Source organism: Bubalus bubalis, chromosome 3 (genome assembly GCF_019923935.1).
Source record: "Bubalus bubalis isolate 160015118507 breed Murrah chromosome 3, NDDB_SH_1, whole genome shotgun sequence".
Taxonomy (NCBI): domain Eukaryota; kingdom Metazoa; phylum Chordata; class Mammalia; order Artiodactyla; family Bovidae; genus Bubalus; species Bubalus bubalis.
Window position 1 is genome coordinate 105,986,483 of NC_059159.1, and position 13,603 is coordinate 106,000,085.

General features: G+C 38.5%; 1 protein-coding gene across 2 annotated transcripts in view; it reads right to left on the reverse strand.

The window, feature by feature from the left end:
• DMRT2 (doublesex and mab-3 related transcription factor 2) overlaps positions 1–13,603 on the reverse strand; it is a 40,929-nt gene that overhangs the window by 10,506 nt on the left and 16,820 nt on the right. For both annotated transcript variants that reach the window (XM_025281577.2, XR_003108181.2), the window contains exon 3: positions 4,937–4,997. In XM_025281577.2, the coding sequence (XP_025137362.2) occupies positions 4,951–4,997 (47 nt within the window). In that variant the 3' untranslated portion in view covers positions 4,937–4,950. The remainder of the gene's footprint in view (positions 1–4,936; positions 4,998–13,603) is intronic.

Consider the following 13,603-nt stretch of genomic DNA (forward strand, 5'->3'; position numbering starts at 1 on the left):
CTTTGAGAAAAAAAGAAAACCTTATAAACTTACTCACTCTGGAGTACTGATAACCTGATAATATTTGCTTTTCCTTCTCAAGGGAGTTTGCATTTAAAAGAAATCCAACTCAAATCACAATGAGATATATGCAATAGGATGACTGCTAGTAAAATAAAATGAAATAACAAGTGTTACAGAGGATGTGGAGAAATTGGAAGCTTTCTGTACTGCTGATGGGAATGTAAATTAGTGCATCCACTATAGAAAAAGTATGATGGCTCCTCAAAAAATTAAAAATAGAATTACTATATGATCCAACAATTCCACTTCTAGGTATATATCCAGAAGAACTGCAAACAGGGACTTGAACATAAATGTGTACAGCAATGTTCACACCAGCATTGCTCACAAAAGCCAAAAGGCAGACAAAACCCAAATGTCCATCAACAGGTGGATGACAAACAAAATGTGGCATATATGTAGTAGAATAATATTCAGTCTTGAAAGCAAAGAATATTTGACACACGCCCCATGGATGAAACTTGAAGACATTATGCTAGGTGAAACAAGTCAGTCACAAAAGTATAAATATAGTATCCACGTATATGTGGTACATAGAGTAGTCAAATTCACAGAGACAGAAACTAGAATGGTGGTTGCCAAAGTCTGGAAAGGGGTGCCAAAGGGGTGGGGAGAGGGAAGAAGGAAGTTACTGTTTAATAAATGCAGAATTTCAGCTTTTCAAGATGAAAAGATCTGTGGATGGAAGGCGATGATAGTAGCACAGCAATATGAACGTACTTAACGCCACTAAGCTGTATGCTTTAAATGATTATCTTATAAATTTTATAGTATACATTATATGTATATCATCACAATTTTATATGTATTCACTACAAATTTTAAATTCATTTTAAAGAAAAAAATAGAAGTATTATGCAACTTACAGAATTTCTGTTCACTTCTAAGCAAAGCATTGGTGATAACACAATCTGGGTGACTTGCTTGGCACCACACAAAACACATCCCCAACATGACTCTGAGCTCCATGCAGAATCCTGGAGCACAGCAGAGACTAAACAAAAGTCAGTGGTTTTTCACTCCCCTCGGGTGCAGGGTGTCACTGAGGGTTGATTTCTTAAAGATTATTATTATAAATACATCAAATTGGGAAACAGTCTTGGCAAGGCTTAGGCTTGGCATCCACCATTCTGAGCAAAGGAAAACAATAAAAACCTCTATTCACTAACAAACGCCTCCTTTCCTTTTAATAATGGTACTGAATTTACAAGCAAGAGAAGGCAGATAACCAACAAGAAGCTTTCTGCTTCTAGAAAGTCCATCTCGGGGACAAATGTGTAATTTAGGAGTGTCCATCATCCATTCTATGGGAAAACACAGATGGTAAGGGTCAAATCTGTCAGTACTTTCGACAAAGGGCTTTACTAGTTCTTACTCAATATTTTTTTCATTCTGAAATAATTTCATAATTTCTGAAAATATGCAAAAATTGTACAGAGAACTTCCATATTGCCTTTACTCAGATTCACTAATTTATTACTATCGTGCCACATTTGTTTTCTCATTCTTCTACCTGTACATATTTTATTATTTATTTCCTTTCTGAGCCATTAGAAAATGCTCCATTTCCCCTTAATATTTCAATATATAGTCCTTAAAAGCAAAGTGTTTATATGGTGCTACAATTGCTATCTAATTCAAGAAATTTAACACATAGTTTTATCTCCTCTACAGTCAATAATCTAGTTTTATCAATTGTACCAAATGCCTTTTTTTTTTAATAACATTCCTTTCTCCAGGATAGGATATAGTTAAGGATCACAAACAGTATTGAATTTTATATGTCATGTCCTTTTCATCTCTTTTAAACTGAAACAGTTCTCAGTCCTTCAGGACAGGTCAGCTATTATATAGAATACTATTTTATAAAATATTCCTCAGTTTGGGTTTGGTTCATGTTTCCTTATAATCAGATTTGGTTATAGACCATGATGCTGCACCCTTGAAGTATCAAATCTAGAGCCACACAAGCCCATTTTTGGTGAAAATGATTTTTATTGCTAACTTAAGGTGTTGTCCAATTTTTCCACTGTATATTTATTATTTTCCTTCCTTGCACTAAAGGAAAAAAAAAAACCTCTGGACAGACATTTCAAGACCATGCAAACATTCTGCTTCACATGGGAATTTAGCATCCATTGATGATTCAAGCCTAAAACAATCTCTGCAGTGATGGCTGCAAAATAGTGATTTTCCCAACTACACCACTCCCTCCAGGTTTATCATGTGTACAAAAGGAAGAATCTTTTTTTCTATTTCAATTTATATATTTGTTAGTACAGACTCATGGATTCTCACTTTATTCAATGGATTACAACTAATTACTGTTCTTATTTCTTTTGATGCTCAAATTTTTCCAGATTTGACCATCAGGAGCCCCTTTAGCTGGTTCTTGTACCCTTTTGACAGGTCCCTATCATTTTTTACGAGAACTTCTCTTACTTTCTGGCAACAACATGTTCCAAGATCATCTTGTACCTTCATGGTCCCAGTCCTGAAACTGGTAATTTCTCAAAGGAGCTCTAGTTCATTTTTCTTTTCCCCAAATTTATAGCATATTGAGATGGAATTATTTTGTTTTGCTTTTGATGACTGACTGGGTTTCATCTTTATATCTCTTTTATGTTATCAATAGAGATTTTTTAAGGAATACAATAACAGTGTGTGGGAAAGACATGAGCTTTGGAAAGAGATCTGAGTCTGAACACTAGCTCTATTGCTTGCTAAAGCTCTGATGCTGGGAAAGATTGAAGGCAAAAGGAGAAGAGGGCGGCAGATGACCAGATGGTTAGATAGCATCACCAACTCAATGGATGTGAGTTTGAGCAAACTCCAGGAGATAGTGAAGGAAAGGGAAGCCTGGTGTGCCTGAGTCCATGGGGTTGCAGAGTCAGACGTGACTTAGTGACTGAACAACAACAACAAAAGAGAATCTGTGAAATTTTCCCTTTTACTCCTTTTCCCCCATTTCCTGGTTTCTCTCCTCAAGGCAATCAGCATTCACAACATTCCAAGAAAACAAGAAGTTATTCAACTTCTTTAAGCCTTTGTTTCTTCTACCTTAAAATGTGAGAATAATTCCACCTCACATGGTTATTATGAGGCTTAAAGAGACATAACAGCTTTAAAGTTGCAAACTAAGATCCTGACACACAGTAAATACCCAATAAATTTACTTTTAATCACCATATTATACAATTTTAATGAGTTTTTTTTTTCTCTCACAATCCCTTCAACTGCTTCCTATGAAGCCCTAAAGAGCCATAGATTTAACTGCCCCTGGTATTGTTCATTATCTCCAAAAAGTCTGCCCATAATCTCCAATTCTCACTTTATCCTCTCAGCATTCTTTGACATAGGACAGATGCTTAATGATGTGATGTGGGAAGGAAGGAAGAAAAATCATGTGATTACCTAAGAACATGCAAACAAAGCATTCAATAAAGATCAGTGATCCAAGAGAACTGTTTCCCTGAGTTTAAATAAACTACATGCCACACACCTATATTAAACATCACATATAATAGAGAAACATTTCACTTATTTCCACTAATAATGAATACCAAACAAGAATGCCCCATATCACTTCTTCATTTAACAAGAGAAACTGACAAATGCTATAAGGCAAAAAAGAAAAAAAAAAAAGACTTAAGAAGTATAATGATTAGACAAAGAAGATAAAACTTACTGTGCTAAGATAATAGCATTATCCACAGAGAAAACTCAAGAGTTTCAATAAAGTATTAATATTAGAACTTCTAGAGTTTAGCAAGAGTGTTATAAGATAAATCTACAAAAGCAGTTAATATCCCTCTATGCTGACAATGATGAAGTAGAAAGAAGATGCCATTTACAATAACAAAAATTACAAGGTATCTAGGAACTAACAATAGATGACCTTTATAAAATAAACACTAAAAATATTCTATTAAAGTACATAAAGGAAAATCTGAATAAATACAGAAATACTGGAATGATGTCAATGCTTCTCAAATTAATCTATGTACTCAAGGCAATCTCATCAAATTTCCAAGGGGATTTTTTAAAGAATTCCATAAACTCATTCTAAAATGTATATGGGAAAGTGAAATTCCACAAATAGCTAAGGCGATTTTGAAACAGACAGTCAAGGAGGAGACACTCACCCCACCAGATACTGAGACATATTACAAAGCTGTGCAGACAGCATGGCACTGAACCAGGAATAGGCAAACAGACCAATGGCAAAGAACAGAGTTCTTAGAAGCAGCACCACACATACACAGGAACTAATGTGAGATAAAGCTGGTGCCACAAAAGAAGAAGAAAAGGATGAATCGTTTATAGTAATAAATTCTAATGGGAAAGTAGGTCACCAAGATAAGGCAAAATAAGGCTGGACCTTATACAAGACTAGTAAAAAAAGGTGTACTTCAGATGGATTAAAGGCACAAATGTGAGACGTAACTTTATGAAGAAAATACAGATGAGATATGAGGGAACAAAAAATGTAAAGAAAATGTACAATAGTACATTTTTTATATAGGGTTAGTGGAAGACTTCTGGAACAAGACACTAAAAACATAAATGCTAACATTAAAAAACTGATGATTTGATTGTGTCAAAATAAAGTTACTCGGGAACAACAAAAACAAAAACAATAAAATGTGTTTCTTGGAGAATAAAAAAGATGAAAGAGAAATAGGTGGTGGTAACCTAATGATTCCCCTGTGCTCCTGGCCCCTGGAATCCTATTTTGTCATCATTGCTGGCTAGTTTGTTACAAATTAGAAAAACAGGAAATTTGCAAGTTAGAAAAACAGGAATTTCGCAAGGCTGACTTCTGGTACAAATAGCGATGCTAGAATTTTTCAGGTAGAGAGGACAAAGCTACCTTGATGTTGTCCCTCAACTGAGACGAGATGGATCATGGGAGGTGATGAGCCACTGCCCACCTGGAAAGGAAAAAAAAGGATTATCAGTTTCCACTGTCAGATGGAAATTGATCATCAACAATCAACTTCCCAGGGGAGTCTGGGGGACAATTGGTACATTTGGCTGAATCCTTTTGCTGTTCACTAGAAATTCACAATATTGTTTGTTAATCAGCTATACCTCAATACAAAATAAAAAGTTTAAAAAAATAATAAAGAACACCATAGACAAATTAAGAGATGAGAATTTAGGGGGAAATACTTTTAACACAAAACCAGCAAGAATTTTGCACCAAATAATATCCAAACAACTCCTGAAAATCCATAAGGAAAAAGTGGGAATTCCAATTTTAAAATGAGCAAAGTATTACAAAGGTAATTCTCAGAAACAGAAGCCCGAGTAACTAAAAAGAATATTAAGAGATGCTCAGATTCTTCAGTAAACAAAGAAATTTAAGTGAAAATAAGACTATTACCACTGAAGAAAATTAAAAGTAGCTAATTCTAGAGAAGGCAGGATATAGCAAAATAGAAACTTTGGGATACCTTTGGGGAAACTGTAAACTGGTACAGTCTTTCTAGAAAACCATGTATCCTCTATGATTCCAAAATCTCCTTCTAGTTCTATTAAGCCAGAGAAATTCTTGCACAGCTTCATGGGGGATCTATATGAGGTCAGTGGTGGTGGTAGGGTTTGTGGTACTGGGACTTGCAAATAGCCTCCGTGTCCATCAGTAGGGGAATAACAAAATTCAGTAGATGCAATGGTGGTTGCCAGAGGCTGAAGGGAAAGGAGAATGCGGAGTTCGTGTTTAACAGTTAACTTTTGGTTTGGTAAAATGAACAAGTTCTGCAGAAAGACAAGAGTGATGGTTGTAGAATCATGTGAATGTACCTAATGCCAAAGAACTGTACACTTCAAAATAGTTAAATGGTAAATTTTATGTGATGCATATTTTACCAGAATTTTTAAAATATTTTTTAAATACAGTGGATGCTGACTATGCAATACCTTGCAGTAGTTAAAAATACTGAGCTAACTAGCTACAGCCATATGATATTAAATGCAAGATTGAATCACAATTAAAAACACAAATATGTTTCAAACAGCAGTCTATATTTTAGTAACACACACACATCTTTAAAGACTCATTATCAACATATTAGCTGGAAATATATTGGGGAGAGGGAACTTGAAGCGGAGGTTGGGGAATTAGGGGGAAAAATAATAAAATAAGAGGGAATTACATGGACCAATAATGAACGACAGTAAAGTATTATGAACTGAAAAGTTTGCACCTTAAAAAGAAATTACATCATACACATGAAAACCCTTTGAAATGATATTAAGTCTTACAGTTTATAGTTCATTATTTCCTTCATTGACAAGGAACAAAATAAACCAAAACAGATTTGACTCCTAATTTTTTGTATATTCAGTGAATTCTGAAAAATGCTGATCCACACATTGGATAAGCATCACACATTGGAAGTTCACCTATATTTTATGAGCTTGTAAATGTCTCCAGTGATCTCTCATTACCACAAATTTCTTTTTTTCTCTTTTTTATATTCTATTCCATACTGAGCCAGATTAAGAGGTAGGTCAGGAAGGAGTTGCCTGGGGTGCTAGTATTTAAGAGGTGCTAAAAATATCACTAGAATTATAGCAAGATGGAAAAAATTATTTTTCCTAGCACTCATGTTACCGAGAGCACTTTGCAAGGTTAGAAAAGAACTGAGTTATAAATTGTGTGAGGTGGGACTGTGTGTGGCCCCTCTCCCAGGGAAACACATGAAAAATAATAAGAATTATTTAAACTCAGGGAAACAAGATCATAATGCGAAGTCTGCACAACTCCAGCAGATGTCATTTACATATGACCTGCAAGGCTGTCCATGATGACCTTGTTTAAACTGCCACCATAAGAGGCTTGCTCAATCATTTAGGTGAACAAATAACCCTACTCAATCAGAATGCAAGGCTTTGTTTCAAAAAGATAAGTATGTTTGGGGCTGAATTATTTGGGAAAAGAGAGAAGCAGAGCACCACTCATGCTTCTCCCATGCAGCCTGAATAACAATTGGACACATATTTACAGAGCATCAAGGCACCAAGTATGAGACTGCCTGGGAAGCCACCTGCTCCTATCTAACTCTGCTCCCCAACAAAGAAGGACAGATTCAACAGAAGCTCCTCTAGTTTGGAACACTGAAGCCCCATGTGCCAGACCTTCAGAGTCTAACTACCCTTCATCTGGCCATCCTTCCTTACATGGCAGGAAGAGGTAGGAGTAGTGGATGGCAGCTGGCCAACAGTGGTCAAGGGGTTCTCTGTGGATTCCATTCGCTTACTGAGCAAAGCGCGCATAGCCATGCAGAAAACCAGGCCAAGAATCCCGGCCTGAGCCTACAAAAAGGGTGTTTTTGAGAAGAGGGATAGGCATGTTTATTTGATCCTAACTCTTGGGGAAAAATAGATGTGAGCCATTACTAATTCCTAAAGGCATTTGGGGACTATCAAGAGAACAGTTTGTTCACTAGTTTTGTTTGTTTGTGCATATTCTGTAGGATGTTTGGTAACCACAATCATTTAACCCCTCTTCTCAATTTAACACATCATAATCCTAGGTGTAAAGCAGACATCTAAAAAAGTATTTCCTAACAGCCTAAGAATGATTAGGGTTTCAACTGCACTGTCATACATCAGTTAGCAGTTTTCCTTCAAATATCCCATTTTTTTGTTCAGTACACATATTAGGCTGCTTAGTAATTTGTCTTATATAATAAGAAGTTCACAATATTTTGTTCATTGACTCTTCAGAAAGACATAAAAGCTGAAACACAAAGCAAAAAAATGATGTCTTCTGGTTAAAGTTTAGCATCCCTGAGTTTCATTTACCAACTGGACAAACTTTCACTGAACGCCAGGCATCATAACAGGCATTGAATACACCTCTGGGGGCCCTGCCCTGGTGGCACTTAGAGTCTGACAGTAGCATGGTTTAGCAGGAGCACCATGCTAAGGCTGAAACATGTGCCTTTTCCAGCCTATTATGCCCATCCTTTCCTGGGAAAAGCCACTGCCTCAAAATCAGGAAGTCTCTCAAAATGAGGAAGTCGAACCAGATCGTTTCAAAGGTCCATTCCAGCTTTTGAATTTAAAAAGTTGAATGAAGCCTTTCTTATATGTAATGAATTCTAATTAAAAAAAAAATACACTCTACACTAGAGCATAAGAAAATCATTTTATGCACACTACTGTTATTCAGTAGGCTCAGGAGGTAAAGAATCCACCTGCACTGTCAGAGCCACAGGAATGGCGGGTTTGATCCCCAGGTCAGGAAGATCCGCTGGAGGAGGAAATGGCTATCCATTCCAGCTTTCTTGCCTGGAAAATCCCATGGACAGAGGAGTCTGATAGGTTTCAGTCCAAAAGGGTCACAAAGAGGTGGACAGGACTGAGAGACCGAACACAGACGCACGCACTGTCATTCATCCTAAAAGTTCTCCGAGGCAAACACAGATAGGCCCAGTTTTTAGGAGCAGAAACTAAATAACTTCCTCTGACTAGCAAGGGCCGGGTGGAACACAACCCAGGTCTTCCGGGACAGAATGCAAGACCTTGCACTCAGTGCCTTTTTAAACTGCCTCTGAGGTTTGTCCCTAGTTTTCAACAGTATCGTTTCCAGGCTCCACTTGTGACCTACCAGTTGTCAAATGTCGGTGTTTCAGCTCTGTACAGGACAACCACTTACTTCCTCTCTGTGAAATAAGCAGCCAGCCTCCAGAAGTGCAACCCTTTGTACCAAGCTCCAGCGAATTGCTGCTGCTGCTGCTGCTAAGTCGCTTCAGTCGTATCCGACTCTGCGCGACCCCATAGACGGTAGCCCACCAGGCTCCCCCGTCCCTGGGATTCTCCAGGCAAGAACACTGGAGTGGGTTGCCATTTCCTTCTCCAATGCATGAAAGTGAAAAGTGAAAGTGAAGTCGCTCAGTCGTGTCCAACTCTTAGCAACCCCATGGACTGCAGCCTACCAGGCTGCTCTGTCCATGGGATTTTCCAGGCAAGAGTACTGGAGTGGGTTGCCATTTCCCTCTCCCCAGCTAACTAGAGGAGCTATAATTTCAGGGATGTGCCCTGGTGACTGACAGCAGCGTGGCACATGCTCCTTGAGGCTCTCCCCACTAAGGGTTGAGAGGCATTCGCATACTTTACCTGCTCCGCTTGAAATATACATGCTGAAGCACCAGTATGATACATCTGTTCCCTTGACTTTTTAACCAAAGAGTGCTAGTTTATTGCTGAGCTTAAGGATAAAAGAAGCAAGAAATGAAAGTGGTTGATTTTTTTTCAAGTTTCCTCCTCACTAAGTACAATCAGATGTTGGACTCTCAGACCCTGTTGCTGGGTGGATGTTCATTTCACTTTGCCTTGCAATTTATCAGCTCGTTTCTTGAGGTAACACTTTTCATCACAATAGAAAACCCAGGACTCTATACAAATATTTTCAATTAAACGGATCGAACAGCCCTAATGTTGTGCCTGAAAAAAAAGTCAAATCAAACAAAAACAATATCAAAACTGATTTATGAGGTTTTGTGGAAAAATAACTGTCCTTTCATCTCTGGAGACACAGTTTATCTTTGCCCTGGAGTACTCGCTGGAATTCTGAGCAAAGGGCACCTATTCAGAAGTAATCTATCCAAGATCTAAGGAGCTCCATCACGAACCAGAGATCAAACATGTTTTATGTTCTTTCTGGTCCAGGATTAAAACTGCAGACCTATTGTATTTTCATGCACAAATAAAGAATCAAGCAGGGAAATCTGCTGCCTCAGCAAACACCTTCATCCCAAAGAAAAAATTATTTGTGATATCAAACCAGTGAGTGTCTCCACTGAGTATTTCAAAGACGGGGAGGTAGGATGAGCCTTTGCAAAGGAAGTTAGGGAAATGAATGTGTTAGTGGTTTGATACGTCTTTTTATGGGGAAAAGAAAATGCCAAAGTGCTCATGTTCACCCCGGCTCTAAGAAATGTGTGTTCCTTTAGGGTGTGTGGTGTGAGAAATTTCTCTACATCTTTATCCTATGGCCAAGAGGATCTTTTCCCCTGGGCCAGAGATTATTATGTGGTCTGCAGGTACATCATCCAGAGTTCCTCCAGATTTCCATACCTGGATTTCAGCATAGGAACATACCAAGTATACAGGATTTTTTCAGGAAATGAAGAGATGCCTGAGCACCTAAAGAGACCTAGGACTAGCAAACTGTGGTTGGTACCAAATGGGGTCTACTTGACTCAGGAGTCTCTCTTCTGGTCTCTGGTAGCAATGCCTAGGCCCTATCTCTTCATCTTCCTGGCTAGGGTTGATTGGTCCAAGGTTGGTACTTTACCCAAGCCTGACCAATCAGAGTTCTTTCCCAGGACTTTTAAATGGAACAAAGGTAGGAATTCAGTATTCTCAGGGGTGAAAGCTATGAAATATGACGCTTGGGAGGGACTTGGTCTGCAATGAGAGCGAATGAAGGAAGAATACCGCAAGAAGAAGCAATGATAGATGTTAGACATGAGAGAATCCGGTACAGAGATAAATGTCCCAGTTCCAGTTGTTCCTGAAGGGAAGCCTGAACATTTCCTTGCTTCTTTTGAGATTTTATTTATAAACCCTTCTTCAATTATATAAGAAACCCCTGTATTTCAAATATTCTTCATTTCTGTTTAAACTAAATGCTTAAGGGTTAGATTTCTGTCACTTGCAACACAAAGTATTCTAACACAACACCCAGTATACAGTCCTGTCAGCAGGAGCTGGTGAGTGGATATTCTTCTCCCAGGCACATATCAGTTTATGGAGGGCAGCGGTATTTCTGCAAACCCAAAATCTAGTCTACATCAAAAAACTTTCTTTTTTTGATGCCCTAAATCTGCAGGATACACTATCAAAATTATTCAAGATACATTGAATTTTGAGAACAAGCATAAATGAATCATGAATATGCCTTTCAAATACCCCTGCCCCTACCTTCATTTCAGTGTCCTAGTTTATTCTGTATTATTTAGGGTTTAGGTCTCCTGCGAATAAAAGACCTAAGGATTACAGTAAGAGTCTGGAAAGAGGTACATTTCTATCCTGTCCTGATTTGGCAACATCTAATATCTGGCATTCTCATCCTCAGTAGGCTTCACCTTGAGTATAAGCCATTTTCAGTCATTACTTCATTATCAGAAAATTAGATACTGAAAAAAACTGAATTATTCTTTGCTCATAAGTATCCATGTTTTTATAGCAATGAATTATGAAAAAATTGCATCCTTTACCTTCTCAGAAAGAGTGTTGGATTCTGGTTAAGTGTTTCAAAATAGTATAGTCTAGGAAAATACAACTTGTTTAAAAATCAGCACTATGTCTGGCAGTGATCTGGGAACCTATTGGTTATGAACATCCACATTCTAAAAATCTTTCTTGATCACAAAGGTAGGCTGTAAGCTAAAAGGCTTTCCTACAAATAAAAAAGACAGGTTAGAACACAGAATATAGCTGCCAGGAAAATCCATTTTTGCAAAACTATGAACATCGATATAATAATTATCCGAAGTTAGCATATACTTATTGAGTGCACACAATACAAGACCTAATTTAAATCTGTGTGACAACCTGATGACATATATGTAAGTAATTCCACTTTATGGACAAGAACAGAAAGGCATAGAATATTCGTTATCTTGCACAAAATTATACAAAAAGTATGTACATCCCAATAAGAGGTTTATGAAGCATGTTCCCTTAGTTCCCCTAGCTGGATGGAAAAGCATGCCAATCCATGTTTCCTCAGTATCTATCTGATCCATGAGACCATAACTAATCACCACTGCCTGGTAGCAGGTGCACCAAAAGGCAAGCAGAGCTCTGGAGTTAAATTTACAAACTCCAACCCCATGAGTTTTCAGTGGGAAAGCTACAAGAGTTGTGAGTGATGAGGAACTGATTCATGAGATTATGGAGGATGAAATTCTTTCCATCTGCAAGCTGGAGACCCAGAACAGCCAATGGCATAATTCAGTATGAGTCCATATGCCTGAAAACCAGGAGAGCCAAGTGTAAACCTCAGTCCAAAGGCAGAAGATGAGATAAGATGTCTGAGTTCATGCAGTGAGGCTGGAAAAAGGGACTCATTCTTCCTTCCTCTGTCTGTCATTCTATTTGGGCCCTCGATGGACTGGACAATGCCCATCCCCAGTGGGGAGAGCAGTCTACTTTACAGAGTCCTCCGACTCAAATGCTGATCTCATTGGGAAGCACCCTCTCAGACACACCAAAAATTATGTTTAATCTTGGGCACACTGCGCCCCACCAAGATCACATGGTAAGATTAACCCTTTGTCAAATTGGCATCCACATGCATCTCTTTAAACCATACTTGATCTTTAAATAAAACAGTAATAAGGTAATAATTCTGCCTAACATGATATAACTATCTTGTGTAGGCTGAAGTCACAGTAACCTCCACCTCAGAACAAACCGGAGGTAAAGTCCTTAAGTCATGTTTACTCTTCATTGTATCCCATAACTTATAAACTATGATGTAAAATAATAATAAATAATAAAATATTAAGTAATAATATTTAAATACTGATATAAAATTAATACATTTTATGCTACATGATAAGGGAATAAAAGAGGAAAGAAAAAAAGATTATACATACACTCACATACACGCACATATTCAATGCAAAATAGGGAGGAAACATTTATGACACTACCTGTGAGCAGGGAGTGCTTTTCAACTTGCCAGAAAAAGGCAGATCCTGGCCGGAGGCAGCCAGCCAGCATGGCTGTGGCCACATTACTATGTCATCTACTGTTCACAATCCACTGTCATGGACACAGCCTTAGGATTCACTGTGATTCAGTGCTGCAAGACAGGCCTTGCAGGAATCTAAACCTATAACCTAAATGACAAATACAGTGGTGTTTTCACTGTGAGTGAAGGTAGCTCGAATGATTTTGTCTTCCAAGTCTGATAAGGGAGCACATTCCAGGGGAAAGAGGGAAATGAAACTGGGCAACACATGCCATGGTTTAAAAGAAGGAAGTGGGATGCTGACCAAGTTGGCTGACAGGTTTGGTTCTTACAAACAAGATGTCACTTAGTGGTGTCATTCTGAGAGAGCCTACAGACTGGGCTGTCATCATGAAGCTGTGATGCCCTCACCACACCTGCAGGCAACTTTGACCCACACTTCCTAACGACCCATCTTCCCAGCCACCCTCACCTCTGCCAATACAACACAATGTGCCTTTCCCTCAAGATTCAACAAAGTCATTTGTTTTACTGGAAGTATGTGTGTGCACACTTAGTCGCTCAGTCGTGTCCAGCTCTTTGTGACCCCTGAACTGTAGCCCACCAGGCTCATCTGTCCATGAGGATTCTCCAGACAAGAATACTGGCGTGGGTAGCCATGCCCTCCTCCAGGGGATCTTCCCAACCCAGGGATTGAACTCAGGTCTCCGACGTTGCAGGCAGATTCTTTACCGTCTGAGCCACCAGAGAAGTACTTCACATTTAATCAAAATCTAATCACTTTACACCACTTTGCATCCTTTGTCCCCACTTTCCTGA